This window comes from Orycteropus afer, unplaced genomic scaffold (genome assembly GCF_000298275.1).
Source record: "Orycteropus afer afer isolate SDZICR_OR568_19922 unplaced genomic scaffold, OryAfe1.0 scaffold00422, whole genome shotgun sequence".
NCBI classification, from domain to species: Eukaryota; Metazoa; Chordata; class Mammalia; order Tubulidentata; family Orycteropodidae; genus Orycteropus; species Orycteropus afer.
Genome location: NW_006922009.1, coordinates 827112 through 845369, shown reverse-complemented (window position 1 = coordinate 845369; position 18258 = coordinate 827112). Strand labels below are relative to the sequence as shown.

The 18258-nt window shown below is 39.4% G+C and overlaps 1 protein-coding gene across 1 annotated transcript in view; it reads right to left on the bottom strand.

The window, feature by feature from the left end:
* Positions 1-3572: 3572 nt before the first annotated feature.
* Positions 3573-18258, bottom strand: part of BBS9 (Bardet-Biedl syndrome 9) — a 784410-nt gene continuing 769724 nt past the window's right edge. Inside the window, 2 exon segments of the mRNA XM_007953988.1 lie at positions 3573-3604; positions 3829-3939. Of these exon segments, the coding sequence (XP_007952179.1) occupies positions 3573-3604; positions 3829-3939 (143 nt within the window).

The window sequence follows — 18258 nt, the reverse complement described above, 5'->3', positions numbered from 1 at the left end:
CTCCAGGAATTGGTCCCTTCTGACAACATGACCAAAGTAGGTGAGATGAAGTCTGGCCATTCTCACTTCCAGGGAGAATTCTGGCTGCACTTCCTCCAGGACAGATTTGTTCCTTCTTTTATCAGTCCATGGTACTTTTAGCATTCTTTGCCAGCACCTCAAACATCAACTCAAAACATCAACTCTTCTTCAGCCTTCCTTATTCATTATCTAGCTCTCACATGCATATGAGGTGATTGAAAACACCATGGCTTGGGCCAGCTGCACCTTAGTCCTCAGGGAGACATCTTTGCTCTTCAGCACTTAAAAGTGGCCCTTTGCAGCCAATTTTTTCAGTACTATACATCATCTGGGGAGCTCTGGTGTTGTAGTGCCTAAGGTATTTGACTGTTAACCAGAAGTCTGGCAGTTCAAACCCACCAGCCACTCCTCAGAAGGAAAGTTTGGCAATCTACTTTCATAAAGATTCCACCTCAGAGACACAAGGACCAGTCGCTATGTGTCAGGTCCATCCTGACAGGAGTGTGTTTGCTTTGGTTTCTTATTTATACATCATCTGATGTCTTGATTGCTACTTCCACTGGCGTCGATCGTAGAATCAAGCATTGTGAAGTCCCTGACCACTTCAATCTTTTCTCTATTTATTGTGATGTCACTTATAGGTCCAGTTGTGAGGATTTTTGTTTTCTTTATATTGAGATGTAAGCCACACTGCAGAACGTATTCTTCAATCTTCATTAGTAAGTGCCTCGAGTCATCCTCATTTTCAGCAAGCAAAGTTGTGTTATCAGTGTATTGCAGGTTATTAATGATTGTTCCTTCAATCCTGATACCACAGTCTTCTTCATATAGTCCAGCTTATCAGATTATCTGCTCAGCATACAGATTGAACAAGTATGGTGAAATGATACAACCCTGACACACTCTCTTCTTGATTTTAAACCATGCAGTGTCCCCTTGTTCTGTTTAAACTACAGCCTCCTGGTCAACGTACAGGTTCCTCATGAGTACAATCAAGTGTTCTGGAATTCCCATTCTTCTCAACATTACCCATAATTTGTTATGATCCACATAATCAAAAGCTTTGCATAGTCAATAAAACACAAGTAAACATCTTTCTGGTATTCTTTGCTTTGAGCCAAGATCCATCTGACACCAGCAGATCTCTCATTCCATGTCCAATGTATATATATAGAGAGCTCCGTATTAAAGTGATTCAAATAAAATTATTGGGCAAGTAAAATTGGTCAAGTGTTAACAGACTAAGATAATTTTTTCCAGAAAAAAAATTACAAATACGCTCCCCAACTTAAATACTCTTGGTATAATATATAATTGTACCAACAAAAAGTTCCCTTTAACTCCCCTACAAAAGATAGGAAGCTGTTTGAATTTATGTTGGTAGTCACTCCTTCACAGAACAAGAGCAACCATAGGCTACATAAATAAAAGGAAAACAATAGGAGAGGAGTTTGACAGCAATTTATACATACCAATATAAATCACTGCACTCATACACATTCAAATAACTTTACCAATCAAATATGTTTCTGTTTTATATCTTGAGAAATTAAAGGAGAGAATCAAAAGATGAGGAGAGAGAAAGATTGATCAAGGGAGATGAATGTAGAAGTATGAGAGAAAGACAGAGACTGGTTAAAGGTAAGTAGCCAGAGGGCACATACAAGCAGGACTTGATACAAAGACAAAAAACAGAAGAGAGACAGGAGAACAGTGATGTGCTCATGGACCTAGGCACAGTGCATATAACATCCACAGAAATAAGTATCCAAAAATTTTTTTAAAAAACACAGAAATACCTTTTCAATAAGTAACACAATTCTCATAATCTTTCTTGATGAAAGCCACTAAAGATAATCAGAAGTGTTGTGCTTTTGCAACTACAGGTATGTGTTGCTTAATGTCCACGATACGTTCTGTGAAATAGGACATTATGTGATTTGGACAGTGAGGGAACACCATATTGAAACCTTATGGAAGCCTGCTTCTGGTTGTTCTCCGTGCTGCCACTGCCACTACTGCTGCTAGCAAAGGCTAGAGGAACACACAGTGGCTGAGGGGGAAGGGGAGGAGTAGAGAGGAAGCAAGTGGGGAGAGAGTGGAGTACACCTAGTAGGGATGCTGTTGCATCCATGTGACCAGCAGGAGCAGCCCAGCTGCAGACTCATCACTGCCACCCACCTGCCTGCTGGACAAAGCTTTGAGCCCAACCCAAAGCCACGTTCTCTTCCTCACCTGCCTGTATCACATCCATGGCCCAGTGCTGTGAGAATCTGTGCTCAAGGTCTTTAAAACTATTAGGGATAAATAATAAACAAAAGGAGAGCTGCTTTCTCCTTAAAAAAACCAACCAACCAACCAAACAAACAAAAACTTTAAGGGACCACAGATGCATATACAGCCACACGATACTCAAAGCAATGCTAAGTGATGCATACCTCTATAGGCAAAAGTGGAGTCATTACATCTTGGTATTAGTTAGTCCCCATAGCCAAACAACCAACCAAACAAAAAACATTACCGTCTAGTCTATTCTGACTCATAGAGGCCCTATGGACTGGGTGAAATAAAGCTAAGGGTGAACTCAAGACTCCCACACTACATAAATAAAAAGGATGTTACATTTTGTGCTGTATCTCCAAAAAAAAGGATATTAGAAATAATAAATAATACACCTTTTGCAGTTCTTTGACACTTCATGGACAGAAAAACCACTTTTCCCTTTTTATTGACTAAGAGGCATTCCAAAACTGGCATAGACTTATTTTTATTTAAATAAATCAGTCTTAAAACTGTAATTTTAACTTCAAATTGGCAGGACATCTTATTTTCTGCATTAAAAATGCTATACTTTAATTGTAGTAAAGTGTGAATCCTTTTATAATCTGAATTTTTAAAAGGTGTCACCCACCGGAGTATTGAAAAGAGAATGCCAATGTACTTCCTTGAAATATTGTAACAATATAGAGAACTTAAACATCTTCCACTTTTAGCCTAATAAAGTAAATGATATGAAAGTTCTGCCGTGATTCTTTTCTTTTACAAAATAACCATATTAAAAGTCTTACCATGGAGTGATAAACTTGTCAATTTCTTTCCTTTGGGGAAATAATATTGCAGATAAATCATTTATATGATTTTAAATCAAATACAAGATATTGACTGCCAATGAAATTGCTTTATTAAATTTGATCCATTTACTATACAAGAATTCTCTGAAAAATGGGGTATCAAATAATTTGGCTCTCTGCATCATAAAGGTTGTCTCCAAATGATATTATCTTACTATATCCTCTGAATGTCAGCATTCGTCTGATCAAAAAGTAGTAACATCTTTTCCGGGCATGACAAGTTTCCAATGACTTGCTCATGGCATTACAAGTCCTCCTAGAAAAGTAAAAAGTTCTGACCCCCATCCTAGGTAGTGTCATCTGCAGGAAGGTAAGCTGGATGGAGCACCTGGGCCAGACCTACATCTGTGCGTGGTGTGAGGTCCATGCAGGGTCAGCCTTGGGAAGGGCATCTTCCTCTCAACCAGAACTCTCCTTGGACTATTCCGAGACTCCATGGAGGGAAGAAACTTCTGGCAAAGAAGAGAGATAAAAAGGGAGAGAAAGAAAGAGAGAAGAACAGTCTTAATAATGAAAAGAATATACAAATGATCAACTTTAGCTGCACAGATGCCTAGCGAAAAGATGAAGAAGAAAAACAAGCAGTTTTGCAAAATGCTCTCTGGTACTGACAAAATCTGACCCGAATGCCAACTGTTACTGAGATATCATTTGTGAAGGCCACTCATTCTCTTACCAGGTGTGGGCGACTCTGCAAGGAGGTGCCTGTGGTTGGTAAACAGGTCTGTAGAATCTTGTTCCACTGATCTTTCCTCTAAGTCTGATTCTGGGATTGTAGTACAGCCACCTAGTAAAAAAGATACATAAACAGTATTTTAGGCAAAGTGTACAAAAATCTGCCTCTCCACATGGCAACCACAGCTTAGGAATGTAACAATCATAAAGATAATAAATGATGTGACAACAATCTTCAGGAGTGGACCAAGAAGAATAATCTTAAATCTCTCTCTTTGGTGAAAATACTGGGGATGAGTTATTGCCCCCAAAGACACGTTATACTGATTATAACTTGGCAACAGCAGCAACAGCATTGTCTTTAGATTTATCTTTTTTAAAGTCAAAATGGACAAAACCTATAGCAGATGTGATATTCATACTATAATGGGGCCTCAGCAGGAATTCCCTTTAATACCAGAGCATCGGAAACTATTAAAAAGCATAAAGCACATTGAACACAAGGGAAGAATACCTTCCTTGAGTAAAAAGGAAGGTAACTGGTGTTCTGAGACAGTGATTGAGGTGGTATTTTTCTGGAATTTGATTCTACCCTAGATTCCCAACACCTTACAACACAGACACAGACATTTCATGATTCAATAGCAAAGCCATGAATGGCACCGTGGAAGAATTCAATTCGATGGTGACTTGAAGATGAGCTGGTACCACTGTGCTTTTGAAACACTGGATGTAAGTCATTTGATTTAATCACAAAAGTCTTTTATGGGAAACTCAAAATCATGTGAGAATTTCCTGCACCTTGATATGACTAATTTGCCACCATTTCCTTAAAGGTACTAATATGCTGTAGACACTGTATGTTTTTATTTATTTATTTATTTTCCCCAAAAGCCATTTCTCTTGTTACTGAAGTGTGATTCCCCTCACCCTGCCCCTTTTTCTGAGGCTTCTCACAGACTGAGTCCAAAGCCTCGATACTTCAGTTTGGCTTTATTTGGGAAGGGTTTTAAGAAGCTCACATTATTCAGAAGAAAGAAGGTGCCAGTAGCCCTCATTTGAATGTCATTTTATTCAAAAGAGAGGGAAATGGCAAGATCCAAGTCTGAAGGAAAATATACTTGACTATCTATTCCTGTGCATCAACTCGGAAATTGAAATTGAAGCTGAGGGAAAAGAGAGAAAAGCAGTCCACACTCATAAAATAAGAATTAGAGGTTGCCTCAGAGGTTCCTCAAGCAGGAAAAGATAGAACTATCCATCAACATCATGGGCCTCCCCCAGCTATATCTGAACACTGCAAGGGCCTCATAGAGAAGAGCAATCAGGTTTATTTTAAATCTCTATCAAACCATTATCAATCACAGTAACAATAAATATCATTCTTGAACACTGTCTAAGTACAAGAAACTCTGCCCATATTATCTTACTAATTCCTACAAACCACACCATGAAATCAATACTAGTATTCTAATTTTTCAGGTAAGAAAACTGATGTCTCAAGAGATTTGGTAACTTGCCAAGGTCACCCAGCTCCAAAGGAATAAGATAGAACTCCCATCCATGCCTCACACCCCATCAGCCTCTGTCATGCTCATACCTCTGTGTTATATGGCTTTCAGTGGCAGCATGAGCCAAAGAGACCATGGTTGCAGGTGTCAGTGCCGCCAAGAAGCTTGATCTCATCTGATGACACACTGACTGTAGCTGCAGCCCTGCTTAGAGTATTGTGAGGCCAGGGACATGTTCAGTGATGCTGAAACTTTTGCTAGAGCCCAACTAGTGCCATCCATCTACTTCTCCTGGATGCTCATCCAGTTCAGAAAAAAGGAAAGGGGTAAGTGTTAGAGGAGAAACTGGGGTGGGGGTGCTACCCATACAAGACTAATGGAGAAAGAACAGAAAGAAGGGGTGTGTTCCCTGAAGAACAGAAGGCTGCTGTTCTTGTTGTTAGGTGCTGTCAAGTTAAGTTCTGACTCATAGTGACCCATGTACAACCCATCAAAACACTGCTGATACTGCACCATCCTCACAATTGTTGTTACACTTGAGCCCATTGTGGCAGCCACTATGTCAATTCACCTCATTGAGGGTCTTTCTCTTTTTGCTGACCTCTACTTTACCAAGCATGATAGCCTTCTCCAGGGACAAGTCTCTTCTGACAACATAACCAAGACAGATTTGTTCATTCTTCTGGTAGTCCACGATACCTTCAATATTCTTTGCCAATATCATAATTCAAAGGCATCAATTCTTTTTCAGTTTTACTTATTAACTGTCTAGCTTGCACATACATGAGGTAACTGGAAATACCATGGCTTGGATCAGGTGCATCTTAGTCCTCAAAGTGACATCTTTGCTTTTTAACACTTTACAGAGGTATTTTGCAGCAGATTTGCCCAGGGCAATACATTGCTTGATTTCTTGACTATTGGTTTCATGGGCATTGACTGTGGATCCAAGTAAAATGAAATTGTTGACAGCTTCAATCTTTTCTCCATTTTTCATGATCTTGCTTATTGGTCCAGTTTTGAGGATTTTTGTTTTCTTAATGTTGAAGTGTAATCCATACTGAAGACTGTAGTCTTTGATCTTCATCAGTGTTTCAAGTCATCTTCACTTTTGGCACCAAGGTTGTGTTATCTGCATATTGCATGTTGTTAATGAGTCTTCCTCCAATGATGATGCCACATTCTTCTTCAGACAGTCCAGCTCTTCAGATTATTTGCTCAGCAAACAGACTGAATAAATAAGGTGAAAGGATATAACCCTGATGCACACCTTTCCTGATTTGAAACCAGACAATATCCCTGTTCTGTCCAAACAACTGTTTCTTGATCTATGTACAGGTTCTATGGGAGCCCAATTAAATGTTCTGGAATTTTTATTCATCGCAATGTTACCCATAATTTGTTATGATCCACACAGTCGAATGTCTTTGCATAGATACTAGAACACAAGTGAACATCTTTGTAGTATTTGTGTTCAGCTAAGATCCATCTGACATCAGCAATGATATTCCTCCTTCCACATTCTCTTCTGTACCCAGTTTCAATTTCTGAAAGTTCCATGTCAATGTACTGCTGCAACTGTTTTTTTACATTATGTTTAGCATAATTTTACTTATGTGTGATGTTAATATTGTTTGATGATTTCCACATTCTGTTGGATCAATTTCTTTGGAATAGCTATAAATGTGGATCTCTTCCAGTCAGTTGTCCAGGTAGCTGTCTTCCAAATTTCCTGGCATAGAAGAATCAGCTCCTCCAGAGACGCATCTGCCTGCTGAAACATCCCAATGGGTATTCTATCAATTCCTGGAGTCTTGTTTTTCACTAATGTCTTCAGTACCACTTGGACTTCTTCCTTTGATACCATGATCTTGATCAGCTGCTACCTCCTGAAATGTCTGAACAATGACCAATTCTTTTGGGACAGTGACACTATGTATTTCTTCCATCTTTCTTTGACTTCCCATGTCATTCAATATCTTGCCCACAGAATCCTTCAATATTGCAACTCAAGACTTGACATTTTTCTTCAGTTCTTTCAGTTTGAGAAATTCCTAGCATGTTCTTCCCTTTTGGTTTTCTAACTCCAGATCTTTTCACATTTCATTATAATACTTTGCCTTCTTGAGCTGCTCTTTCAAATCTTCTGTTCATATCTTTTACTTCATAGTTTCCTCCATTTGCTTTAGCTACTCTATGTTTAAGAGAGCAAGTGTCAGAGTCTAATCTGACATCTATTTTGATCTTTTATTTCTTACTTACTTGTCTTTTTAGTAACTTTTTGCTTTCTTCATGTATGATGTCCTAATGTCATCCCACAACTCATGTGGTCTTCAGTCATTAATGTTTAATGTGTCAAATCTATTCTTGAGCTGGTCTCTAAACTCAGGCAGGATATAGGCAGAGTTGTACTTTGGCTCTCATAAACTTGTTTTAATTTTCTTCAACTTCAACTTGAACTTGGATATGAGCAAATGATGGTCTGTTCTGCAGTTGGCCCCTGGCCTGGTTCTGACTGATGATATTGAGCTTCTCCATCATCTCTACAGATGTAGTCGATTTGATTCCTGTGAGGTCTACATGCATACTTGTTTATGTTGTTGAAAAAATGGTATTTGCAATTAATAAATCATTGGTCTTGAAAAATTCTACCATGTAGTCTCTGCCTCATTTCTTGCACCAAGGCCATATTTTCCAACTACCTATCATTCTTCTTTGTTTCCAACTTTTACATTCCAATCATCAGGAATTATCAATGCATCCTGATTGGATATTTGATCAATTTCAGACTGCAGAAGTTGGTAAAAATCTTCAATTTCTTCACCTTTGGCATGAGTGGATAATGCATAAATTTGAATAATAATCTTATTAACTGGTCTCCCTTGTAAGTGTATGGATATTATCCTATCATTGACTTCATTGAACTTAAAGATAGATCTTGCAGTGTTCTTTTTGATAATGAATATGAAGCCATTCCTCTTCAGTTTGTCATGCCCAGCATAGTAGACCACATAAGAGTCCAATCCAAAATGGCCAATACCAGTCCATCTCAACTCACTAATGCCAAGGATACTGATCTTGATACATTTCATTTTTGATTATTTCCAATTTTCCTAAATTCATATTTTTTAAATGAGGACTAAGATGTGCTGACCCAAATCATGGTGTTTTCAATCATGTCATGTACACGTGAAAGCTAGAGAATAAATAAGGAAGATCAAAGAAGAGCTGATGTATTTGAATTATGGTGTTGACAGAGAATATTGAATATACCATGTATAGCCAGAAGAATGAAAAAAAATCTGTCTTGGAAGAAGTATAGCGAATTCTCCTTAGAATGAGGAAGGTGAGACTTCACCTCACATACTTTGAACTTGTTATCAGGAGAGACCAGTCCCTGGAGAAGGACATCATGCTTCATAAAGCAGAGAGTCAGCAAAAAAGAGGAAGACACTCAATGAGATGGACCAATGGAGTGGCTTCAACAATGGGCTAAAATATAACAACAATTGTGAGGATATTGCAGGACCAGGCACTGTTTTGTTCTGTTGAATATAGGGTTGCTATGGGTCAAAACTGATTTGATGGCACCTAACACAAACACAACTCAGTATACTCATTTAGAAAATAAGATAAAACAGAACATACATCACAGTATTGTGATGCCCACCCATGCACTACCACCGAGTTGATTCCAACTCATAGTGACCTCCATAGGATTCAAGGCTGTCAGTCTTCAAGGAAGCAGACTGCCTCAACCTTCTCTCTCAAAGTAGCTGGTGACTTTGAACCACCAAACTATTGGTTATCAGCCCAATGCATTAAACACAGTACCACCAGAGCTACTTCAGTAGTGTGATAAGAAATGAATGAAATCCTGCTTGTAAGTGGTAAACATTGTACCTGCCACATTGGGAAAATTTAATAAATATTTAGTACTTTGAAGACTAAGATGTGTTCCAATTATTAATGGATGTTTGCAGCTGTTTCTTCTCATTTTGAGTCGTTCTATATCAGCAAATGAAGGTTCTGAGGGCTTTACTCCATTAGAGGTTGACGCTACGTTGAAGAGGAAGCTCTTCTCCCCAGTCACATTTTGAATGTCTTTAACCTGAAAGGCTAATCTTCTGGCACTATATCAGACAATGTTCCACAGCTATTCATAAGGTTTTCGCTGGCAAATTTTTTTTTAGAAGTAGATACCAGGTATTCCTACTCTGTCTTAATCTGGAAGCTCTACTGAAATCTGTGCATCATGGGTAACCCTGATAGTATTTTAAATACCAGTGGCATAGTTTCCAGCATCACAGTAACACACAAGTACAACAAACTGACAGACGAGTGGTGGAAACCCCGATAGCAATGAAAAAGGCAGTAGACAACCACCACCAATTGCCATTGAGTGGATTCCAACCTCAGGCAACATCATGTGTATCATTGTAGAGCTGGGCTCCATGAAGTTTTCAGGGCTGTGACCTACTGGAAGAAGATTTCTGCCTCCCCCTACCCCAAGATACCTCTGGGTGGGTTTGAACCTTCAATCTTTTGGTTAGCAGGTGAGTGCATTAATCGTTTGTACCACCCAGGCACTTCAAGCACCTGAGTTCTCATTCCAGACTCATAAATTAGACTAAGTCACTTCTTTCTGAATTATTTCTTCATCTTTGAGTAAGGGAGGAAGCATGGAAGGCCAGTACTAATACATACAAGTATAACACATAAGGAAACTTAAGCAGTAGGTAAGAAATATCTAATACCTAACAGATGTAAAAGAGAGGAGTGACCAGTTAGTAATGGGAATCCTTGCTCTGTGTGTGGGGATTGCAGGACTCCTCTTATGCATGAGTGTCCACTTTTTATTCCAGCAGCTCAACAATGGGTGAAGAGAGAAGTATGGAGACTTAAAAAGCACTTCCTAGTTCATCAATCACAGGAGCACAAAATGAAAAGTCAGTTGCTATAGACTATCAACAACAAAGGCAATTTCCTCTCTTTGCCTTCGCATGAAAATTTTTGTCTGCCCTTCATACTTCCCATTTCCATCCATGGGGCCACTGGAGGGGCTTTGTTGTTGTTGTTGTTGTTAAGTGCCATCGAGTCGTTTCCGACTCATAGTGACCCCATGCACAGCAGAACGAAACACTGCCCGATCCCGCGCCAGCCCCACAATCCCTGCTATACTCGAGCCCATCATCGCAGCCACTGTATCAATCCATCTCCCTGAAGGCCTCCCCCTCTTTCGTCGACCCTCCACCCTACCAAGCATGACATCCTTCTCCAGGGAATGGTCCCTTCTTACAACATGATCAAAATAGGTGAGACGAAGTCTGGCCATTCTTGCTTCCAAGGAGCATTCTGGCTGCACTTCCTCCAGGACAGATCTGTTAGTTCTTTTAGCAGTCCACGGTACTTTCAGCATTCTTTGCCACTGGAGGGGCTAGCCAGTCACTTTCCCTGTGTATCCCCCCCCCCCATTCTTTGGATGTCTCCATGAATCTAGACTGACCAATCACATGCCCAGAGTTCCTGCCACTTCCAGCTTGGAAGAAACAATAGAGGGTGGGATCTGGCATTTGACCAATGGAAAACTGGAGAAAGGAAAGAACGGGGCAGAGAATTCTCCTCCTTTCTCTCTGGGGCTACTTTGAGTTAACATTTCTCTTTTGCAGTCTTCTAGAAAAGTGTTGCAGTGAAAGCATGCACCTGCTGAGTCTCTTCATGGCTCTTTGAGAGAACTAGTCACCCATGTAAGCGTGTCACTTTGCATTACTTCACACATTTCCTCACCTTCCCTTTTTTCCTTGTCCTCTCTTTCCTGGGAATGCACTTCTCAAATAAAACTTCATCACTTTAATCCTTGCCTCAGACTCTGTTTTCTTGTTAAAACCACTGGCTCTAGATGGAACGCTAAAAAGCAGGCTTCAAGATAGATATCTGGTATTGGATTGCCCATCCATCTGAAAGAAATAGGAGCTCTATGGCTGGTGGCAATAGCCCCTGGTATGCAATTACTTAAACCTTCAACCATGGTTAGCTGGAATGATGTCCATATGGGGGTCAAGGTATTAGGAGACCAAGTATCTGTGTCATGGGAACAATTATAATCATACTGAGTCTAGAGTAGTCTGCTTCTGAGACTAGACATCCTACAATAAGAAAAAGGCAGGCTAAGTGCAGTTGCCTGGCAATGTGAAGCATATTCTGAAAGTCAAAGGCCTCTCTGGCCTTTTATTGTAAGCGTGGCCTTTTGACTAGCAGAATAGGCATCATCCAGGAGGGTGTTAGAAATGCAGAATCCCAGGCCCAGTCCCAGAAACTGAATACGTTGAGAAGGACAGATGAGTCTATCTGATGAAACTTTTGCTAGGAAAAAAAAAAAAAAAAGTTTGTTAAAAGATTTAAGGGTAAGCATTAAAAGAATAGAAATCATATATGAAACATCTAAACTAAGAAAGATCCTCTGAAGCCCATCCATGGAAGTGGAGCCTAGGATCCATGGACGCCAGATGAAGTACCCTTGGCTTAGAGCCCATCCCTTAAAAGGAGAAGAGGAAGAAAAAACACAGCTGGATGAAATCATCCAGACACAAATTGTGTGTGTAACACGGACAAACCAACAGGCAAAAACAAATGAGAACCTGGGCTTCCCGATCTGGAGACCAGGCAATGGGCTTCTGGGTGGGGAGGGGGTAGAGAACTAACAGTACCTGGACCTACTGTGTGCCCGGCACTCTGCTATGCATTTATATATAATAACTCAGTTCTCAAACAACCCTGTGAAGAACTGCTTATTGTCCCATTCTATAGCTGTAAAGTTGATATTAATTTTTTTATTCTGCTGTCTCTTCCCCACTACCTCTTCCCTCAAAGCTTTCCTAAGCCATTTTTATGCTCCATTGCCTCCAGGAAATTTGTTATGGAGTTAACTCATAAGTAGCCTGAAAATACTTTATTTCTAGCCTTTGTTTTCTGACAAGCCCGAGCTCACTGAACAAATACAACTAAGCTTTCCTCCAGTCTTAAAGCTGAGGGTTAAAGTCCAGAAGGTGAGAGTGAGCTGGGTCCTTTCTTGGTGTAAGGCAGCATCCCAAGGTCCCCAGGTGACTAGGCATCAGAAGGAGAAAGGAGAGCTAGTCCTAGGACCTTGCTTTTGGCAAGGATTCCCATGCCCTGCCATGCCCCGAGTTTGAGGCTCTGCTGTGGGCTTAGGCAATGAAGCTACTGGCAGCTCCTGGGTCCTCTTTTTCTCATGTATAAGCCTCCATGGATGGAAGTGGGGGATGGGCAACAATGACTGAGATGAAATTTCCCAGCTTTTTGCTTTAAAGAAGACAAAAATTTTAATGCTTCTTGCATCCTTACTTGACTTTGAGACTTTATAGATTATCATGCATGCTATGAAGTCTCAATTTATTAAATGAAAGCAAGGACATTATGTCAGCTTTTGAAAGGACTAGCTTTTAAAGTTTCTAATCGATCTAAGCCAATGTTTATAAAATACAAAAAAGATTGAATGAAATGAATTATTAGAAAAATGAAATGAACAAGATACCCAACCCTCATCTTTTAGTATTAGATTCTATTATTACAAAATTACTCTGTCGATTATTCCTTTCAATTTCTAGTACAAAAGTTTATAGTCAGATACTAGTCTCTGGGATATACTTTGCGTATCACTGGCTACCAGATAGAGTCTACCTTAATCCATACGTGCACAGATTTAGGGTTAATAGCAAAAACAACACAGCCAACTCCTAATTATCTAAGATTCAAATAGCCAATAACCATTTGTGTTTACTGAATCTTGCTGTAAACATTTGTTTCTGCAAACTGACAGCATAATTAGTACACATAACAATTCTCATTGAGCTAGAAAATTATTTAAGAAGAAAATCTTACTTAAAATTCTGAACAAGTGAAATTCACTTTCAACTCAAAAAGACAGAAAACTCCATGCTATTTTAGGGGTACCAAACCATCTTCAAACCCATTTCCATATTCAAAAGCAAATTATAAAATGATTGAAATTCCTGCTCACTAGGTCCAATATAAGAGCTCTAGTAGCGTAGTGCCTAAGGCACTTGACTGCCAACCAGAAGGCTGCGGTTCAAACCCACCAGCCACTCCTCGGAAGGAAGGTTGGGCAATCTACTTCCATAGTGATACTGCCTTGGAAACCCAAGGAGGGGTCGCTATGAGTCGGGTCCAACTCAATGGCATATAACAACAACAACAACAGGTCCAATATATTTTATCAACCAGGGAATCACACTGACTAATGCTACCCATAGTGAGAAGAGCTAGCTTGGGCCTTCCCTACAGTTTGCTATTGTGGAGTTAAGCCTAGGAAGCATAGAGTTCAAAGATCAAATTAGGAAGCCAGGCAGAAACAAATGTGACTGTCATCTGAAATACTAGAGGGCAAAATCAGAAGGCAAGTGAATGGTGGTATGCTGGTAAATGTGTAGCAGCTGGGGGTGGGGTGGAGATTAAAGCTGCCACTCCACAGAAGGAAGACTGGGCAATCTACTTCCATAAAGATTTACCACCTCAGAAACCCAAAGGGGACCGCTATGAGTTGGAACTGACTCGATGGCAGTGAGTTTGTTTTTTGGTCTGTAGCATTTGCCCATTCCCATGGTGTAAATACTCCTATCTTGGTCAATTTCAAGCAACCAACATGACATAACCTAACATAAAGTTTGGAAGAGTTACAGCATTTTCACCATATAAATTCAACAGATGTATATAACCTCTAGAGCATTGTTGTTGTTGTTGTTATTATGTGCCGTTGAGTCGGACCCGACTCATAGTGACCCCTCCTTGGGTTTCCAAGGCAGTATCACTACGGAAGTAGATTGCCCAACCTTCCTTCTGAGGAGTGGCTGGTGGGTTTGAACCGCCAGCCTTCTGGTTAGCAGTCAAGTGCCTTAGGCACTACGCTATCAGAGCATAGGCAATAGTAAAATGCAGTAAGCTAATCAGGAAGTGAAGAATTTTGAGTGTGCATCATCTTTGTTTTTGATATGTACTTAGTTGTAAGTTTATATAATTTAATTTTTAATAATAACTGCATTGATCAACTTGCTCACAAAATTTCTAAAAATGTAATCATTGGCTCTCATGAGTTGGTGCCAGAAAGCTACCATACACCACTGAAGGTAGGTATTTACAGGGGGTTTAAGGTTATGCTTAGAAGACATTTAGACCTAGGTTCAAACTGTGGCTCAGCATTTATTAACTAAGTGACCCTTTGAGCAAGTTACTTCACTTAAATGAAAGCCTCATTTTCCTTATCTATAAAATAGAGAGTATGGTAGCCCTATGTCATAAGGGACAAGTAGCTGAATGTATATAAGCGCCTGGCACATTGAAGGGTACATTAAATTCTGACTATTTTCAGGCCAAACTCAGGAACACCAAAAGAAAAGCCACGTAAATAAGCCAAGATAAAAGCCTCTAATGGGAAAAGTCTGGAGCAAAAGGGTTGACACAAGTTGATACAACCATGGGGTAAAGACACAGCGCTGCAACAAAGAAGAAAGTGCCCCGGAAGCCAGAATCATGAGTCTACCCAGAATCATGAGGCTGGGTACTCTATTTTACTCAAGCCCTATCTGATCTCTCTGCTGCTATATGATCTGCTGAGTTCCAATATTTTATTCTATCCCAGGTGAATCCTGGTAGCCCAGCCTACCTACCTCACTTCTTACTGTGGAAGTCAAATATTCTAAATCTGGGGCTGGCAAATGTCTTCTGTAAAGAGTCATCCAGCAAATATATTTTTGCAAAGAGTTCTCCTGATAGCTCTTTTCTACTTTGTTCATTTTTCTTGTTGTTTTAAGTTTTTTTCTAGCCTAAGGAGAAAATAAGTTCTAGAAAGCCAAGTATCCTGCTATATACTCACGTAGCAATTTTGGCTGAGTGCTGAGAAACTTTTTGGCAAAATGAAAGAATGGAAGAAAGGGGAATGGGTAGGAGAGGGAAAAGGATGGGGAGAGGTAAAGGATAAATTATTAAACTACTTGATTTTTCTGTGTAAATACCTCTTTAGTTCTGTTATGCATTAGGGTCGCTATGAATCAGAGCCAACTCAATAGCACAATAAAAACAACATATTCCTATGTAAGATGTTTGAGGAGACTTACTGAAGATACAAATGACAAATACTAAAGCATAAAAAAATATATCAGCAGCTAGAAAAATGTAAATCAGAATAAGAGATATAGCTAGGGAGAACTGTGGATACAACACAGAAAAGGGCTTAAAGAAGGGCTCTAGTAAGGACAAAAAGCAAAAAGCTCTGAGAAAAAGTGGGGCTGCACATCCCCTGGTCAATCCTCCACTGACCTCTCTCACTCTAAACTGGACTTTAGATCAAAGGACCCAGTCTGTTTTAGATTTACCATTTCCTTAAGAACATACCATAATTGATAAAACTATGCTTATTGGTTGCTGCTAGAATATTTTAGAATAATGATAAATATATATATGTTTATGACTCTGTTCTGTGCTTAAAGGACACTTTGAGGAGCCAAAATTTCTGTGAAATTAGGTATTCAAAATCCTTACTGAGCAGATGCTTTCCAGAAAAAAAAATCTATCTATCTATCTATCTATGTATGTATCTATCTATACATGAGATTGCTAATACAATAGACACAGACTTCATCAAAGTACATCTTTGAAATAAAACCCTTGGCAATGTAACATTTTAATTTAATGCATTCTAACCATAGCACAGTAATCAGGTTGATAGCATATAATGTTGCTGCCTCTCTCAAGGCAGAAAAGGAAGCCATATGCCTATGTCTCATATCCCCATTTCCATTCTACCCTCTGCTTTGTCATAAAGTGCAGGCACATCATTCTTAACATAGTATAATTTTGCAATTTCAAAACTAGATGACTGGGTCCTTCTAAAAATTAAATTCTTATGTGCATCAAAAGACTTCTCCAAAAGAGTAAAAAGGGAATCTACAGATCAGGAAAAAATATTTGGCAATGACACATCTGAAAAGTGACTTACCTCTAAAATTATAGAAAACTTCAACACTTCAACATCCAAAAGGGAAACATCCAATTCAAAAATGGGCAAAGGACATGAAGAGACACTGCATCAAAGAAGATATTTAAGCAGCCAACAAACACATGAAGAAATGCTTGTGATCATCAGCCATTAGAGAGATGCAAATCAAAACAACAATGAAATATTACCTCACTCCAACAATAATAGCAAAGTTCAACAAGACAGAAAACAGCAAATTCTGGTGAGGGTGTGAGAAATTAGAACTCTCATACCCTGCTGGTAAGACTGTAAAATGGTGCAACCACTGTGGAAAACAGTATGGAGCTTCCTTAAAAGTTGCAAATAGAAATACCATTTGATCCAGCAATCTCGTTATTAAGAATATATCCTAAAGTGGTGAGATCTGGGACATAAATGGATATATGCACACTAATGTTCCTCACAGGAGCTCTGGTAGTGTAGTGCCTAAGGCACTCAACTGCTAACCAGAAGGTTGGTGGTTCAAACTCACCAGTCATTCTTTGGAAGGAAGGTTGGGCAATCTACTTCCATAGTGATACCACCTCGGAAACTCAAGGAGGGGTCACTATGAGTTGAGTCCGACTCAATGGCACATAACAACAACAACAATGTTCATCACAACACTATTCACAATAATAGAGAGATAGAAACAACTTAAGTATACATCCACAGATAAATGGGTAGCCAAACTATGGTGTATACACACAATGGAATACTATGCAACATTAAAAGAATGATGAAGAAACAGCGAATCACCTCATAACAGGGATGAACTTGAAGGATATTATGCTCACTGAAATATGTCAATCAGAGAAGGACAAATATTGTCTGAATCCATTACTGTAAAATGTCAAGGAAAGGTTTATACAGGGAAAGGAATTTTCTTTGTTAGTTACCAGGGATAGGAAGGAAAACTGCTAACTAGTTAAGAGATATGAATTTATTTGGGTGAAGAGAAAGGCAATATAACAAAAGCATGTGACCAGCACAATATCACTAAGGAAAAGGAAGACACAAGACATGCACAAGAGGTATAGACAACAAAGATAAATACTATTATATACACAATATTGCATTATAGGTAATAACATTAATCTATGGGTAGATCCATAGATAGACAGGCAAGATGATCAGATATGGGTAGGCAAATGGAACCGTGACCATATACAGGTTTGACAAACGATATTTCCACATACATTCTTGTATGTGCTATAAAAATGCCATATATATTAGAGAGGGGGACAAAGTTAAGATAATTCGTTAGCCACAATCAAGCTGCTTGAGGGAGTAAGTCACTAGGCCTACAGGCTTGGGATCATGGTCTCGGGGGACATCAAGCTTAATTGGTACAACATAGTACACAAAAATATCGTTCTACATTCTACTTTGGTGAGTAGCAACCGAGGTCTTAAAAGCTTGCAAGCAGCCAACTAGGATACAACTATTGGTCTCTCCTCGTCTGGAGCAAAGAAGAGTGAAGAAAATCAAAGTTACATGGAAACAATTAGTCCAAGGGACTATGGACCATGGAACCTCAGCCTACATGACCCTGAATCTAGAAGAACTAGATGGTGCCCAGCTACCAATGCCAACTGCTCAGAAAGGCATCAAAATTGGAGATCCTGGATAGAATGGAAGAAAAATGTAGAATGAAATTAAAAAACATAAAAAAGACAAGGATTATAGGTGAACCAAAACTATGACCCCTAGTCACACTTCAGGCCTAGAAATGAACTCACTCCTGTGGCACTCCAAACAACAGACAGGCCTATGAGCTGAATGAGCTCTGGTAGCATAGTATCTAAGGCACTTGACTGCTAACCAGAAGGCTGGCAGTTCAAACCCACCAGCCACTCCTTGGAAGGAAGAT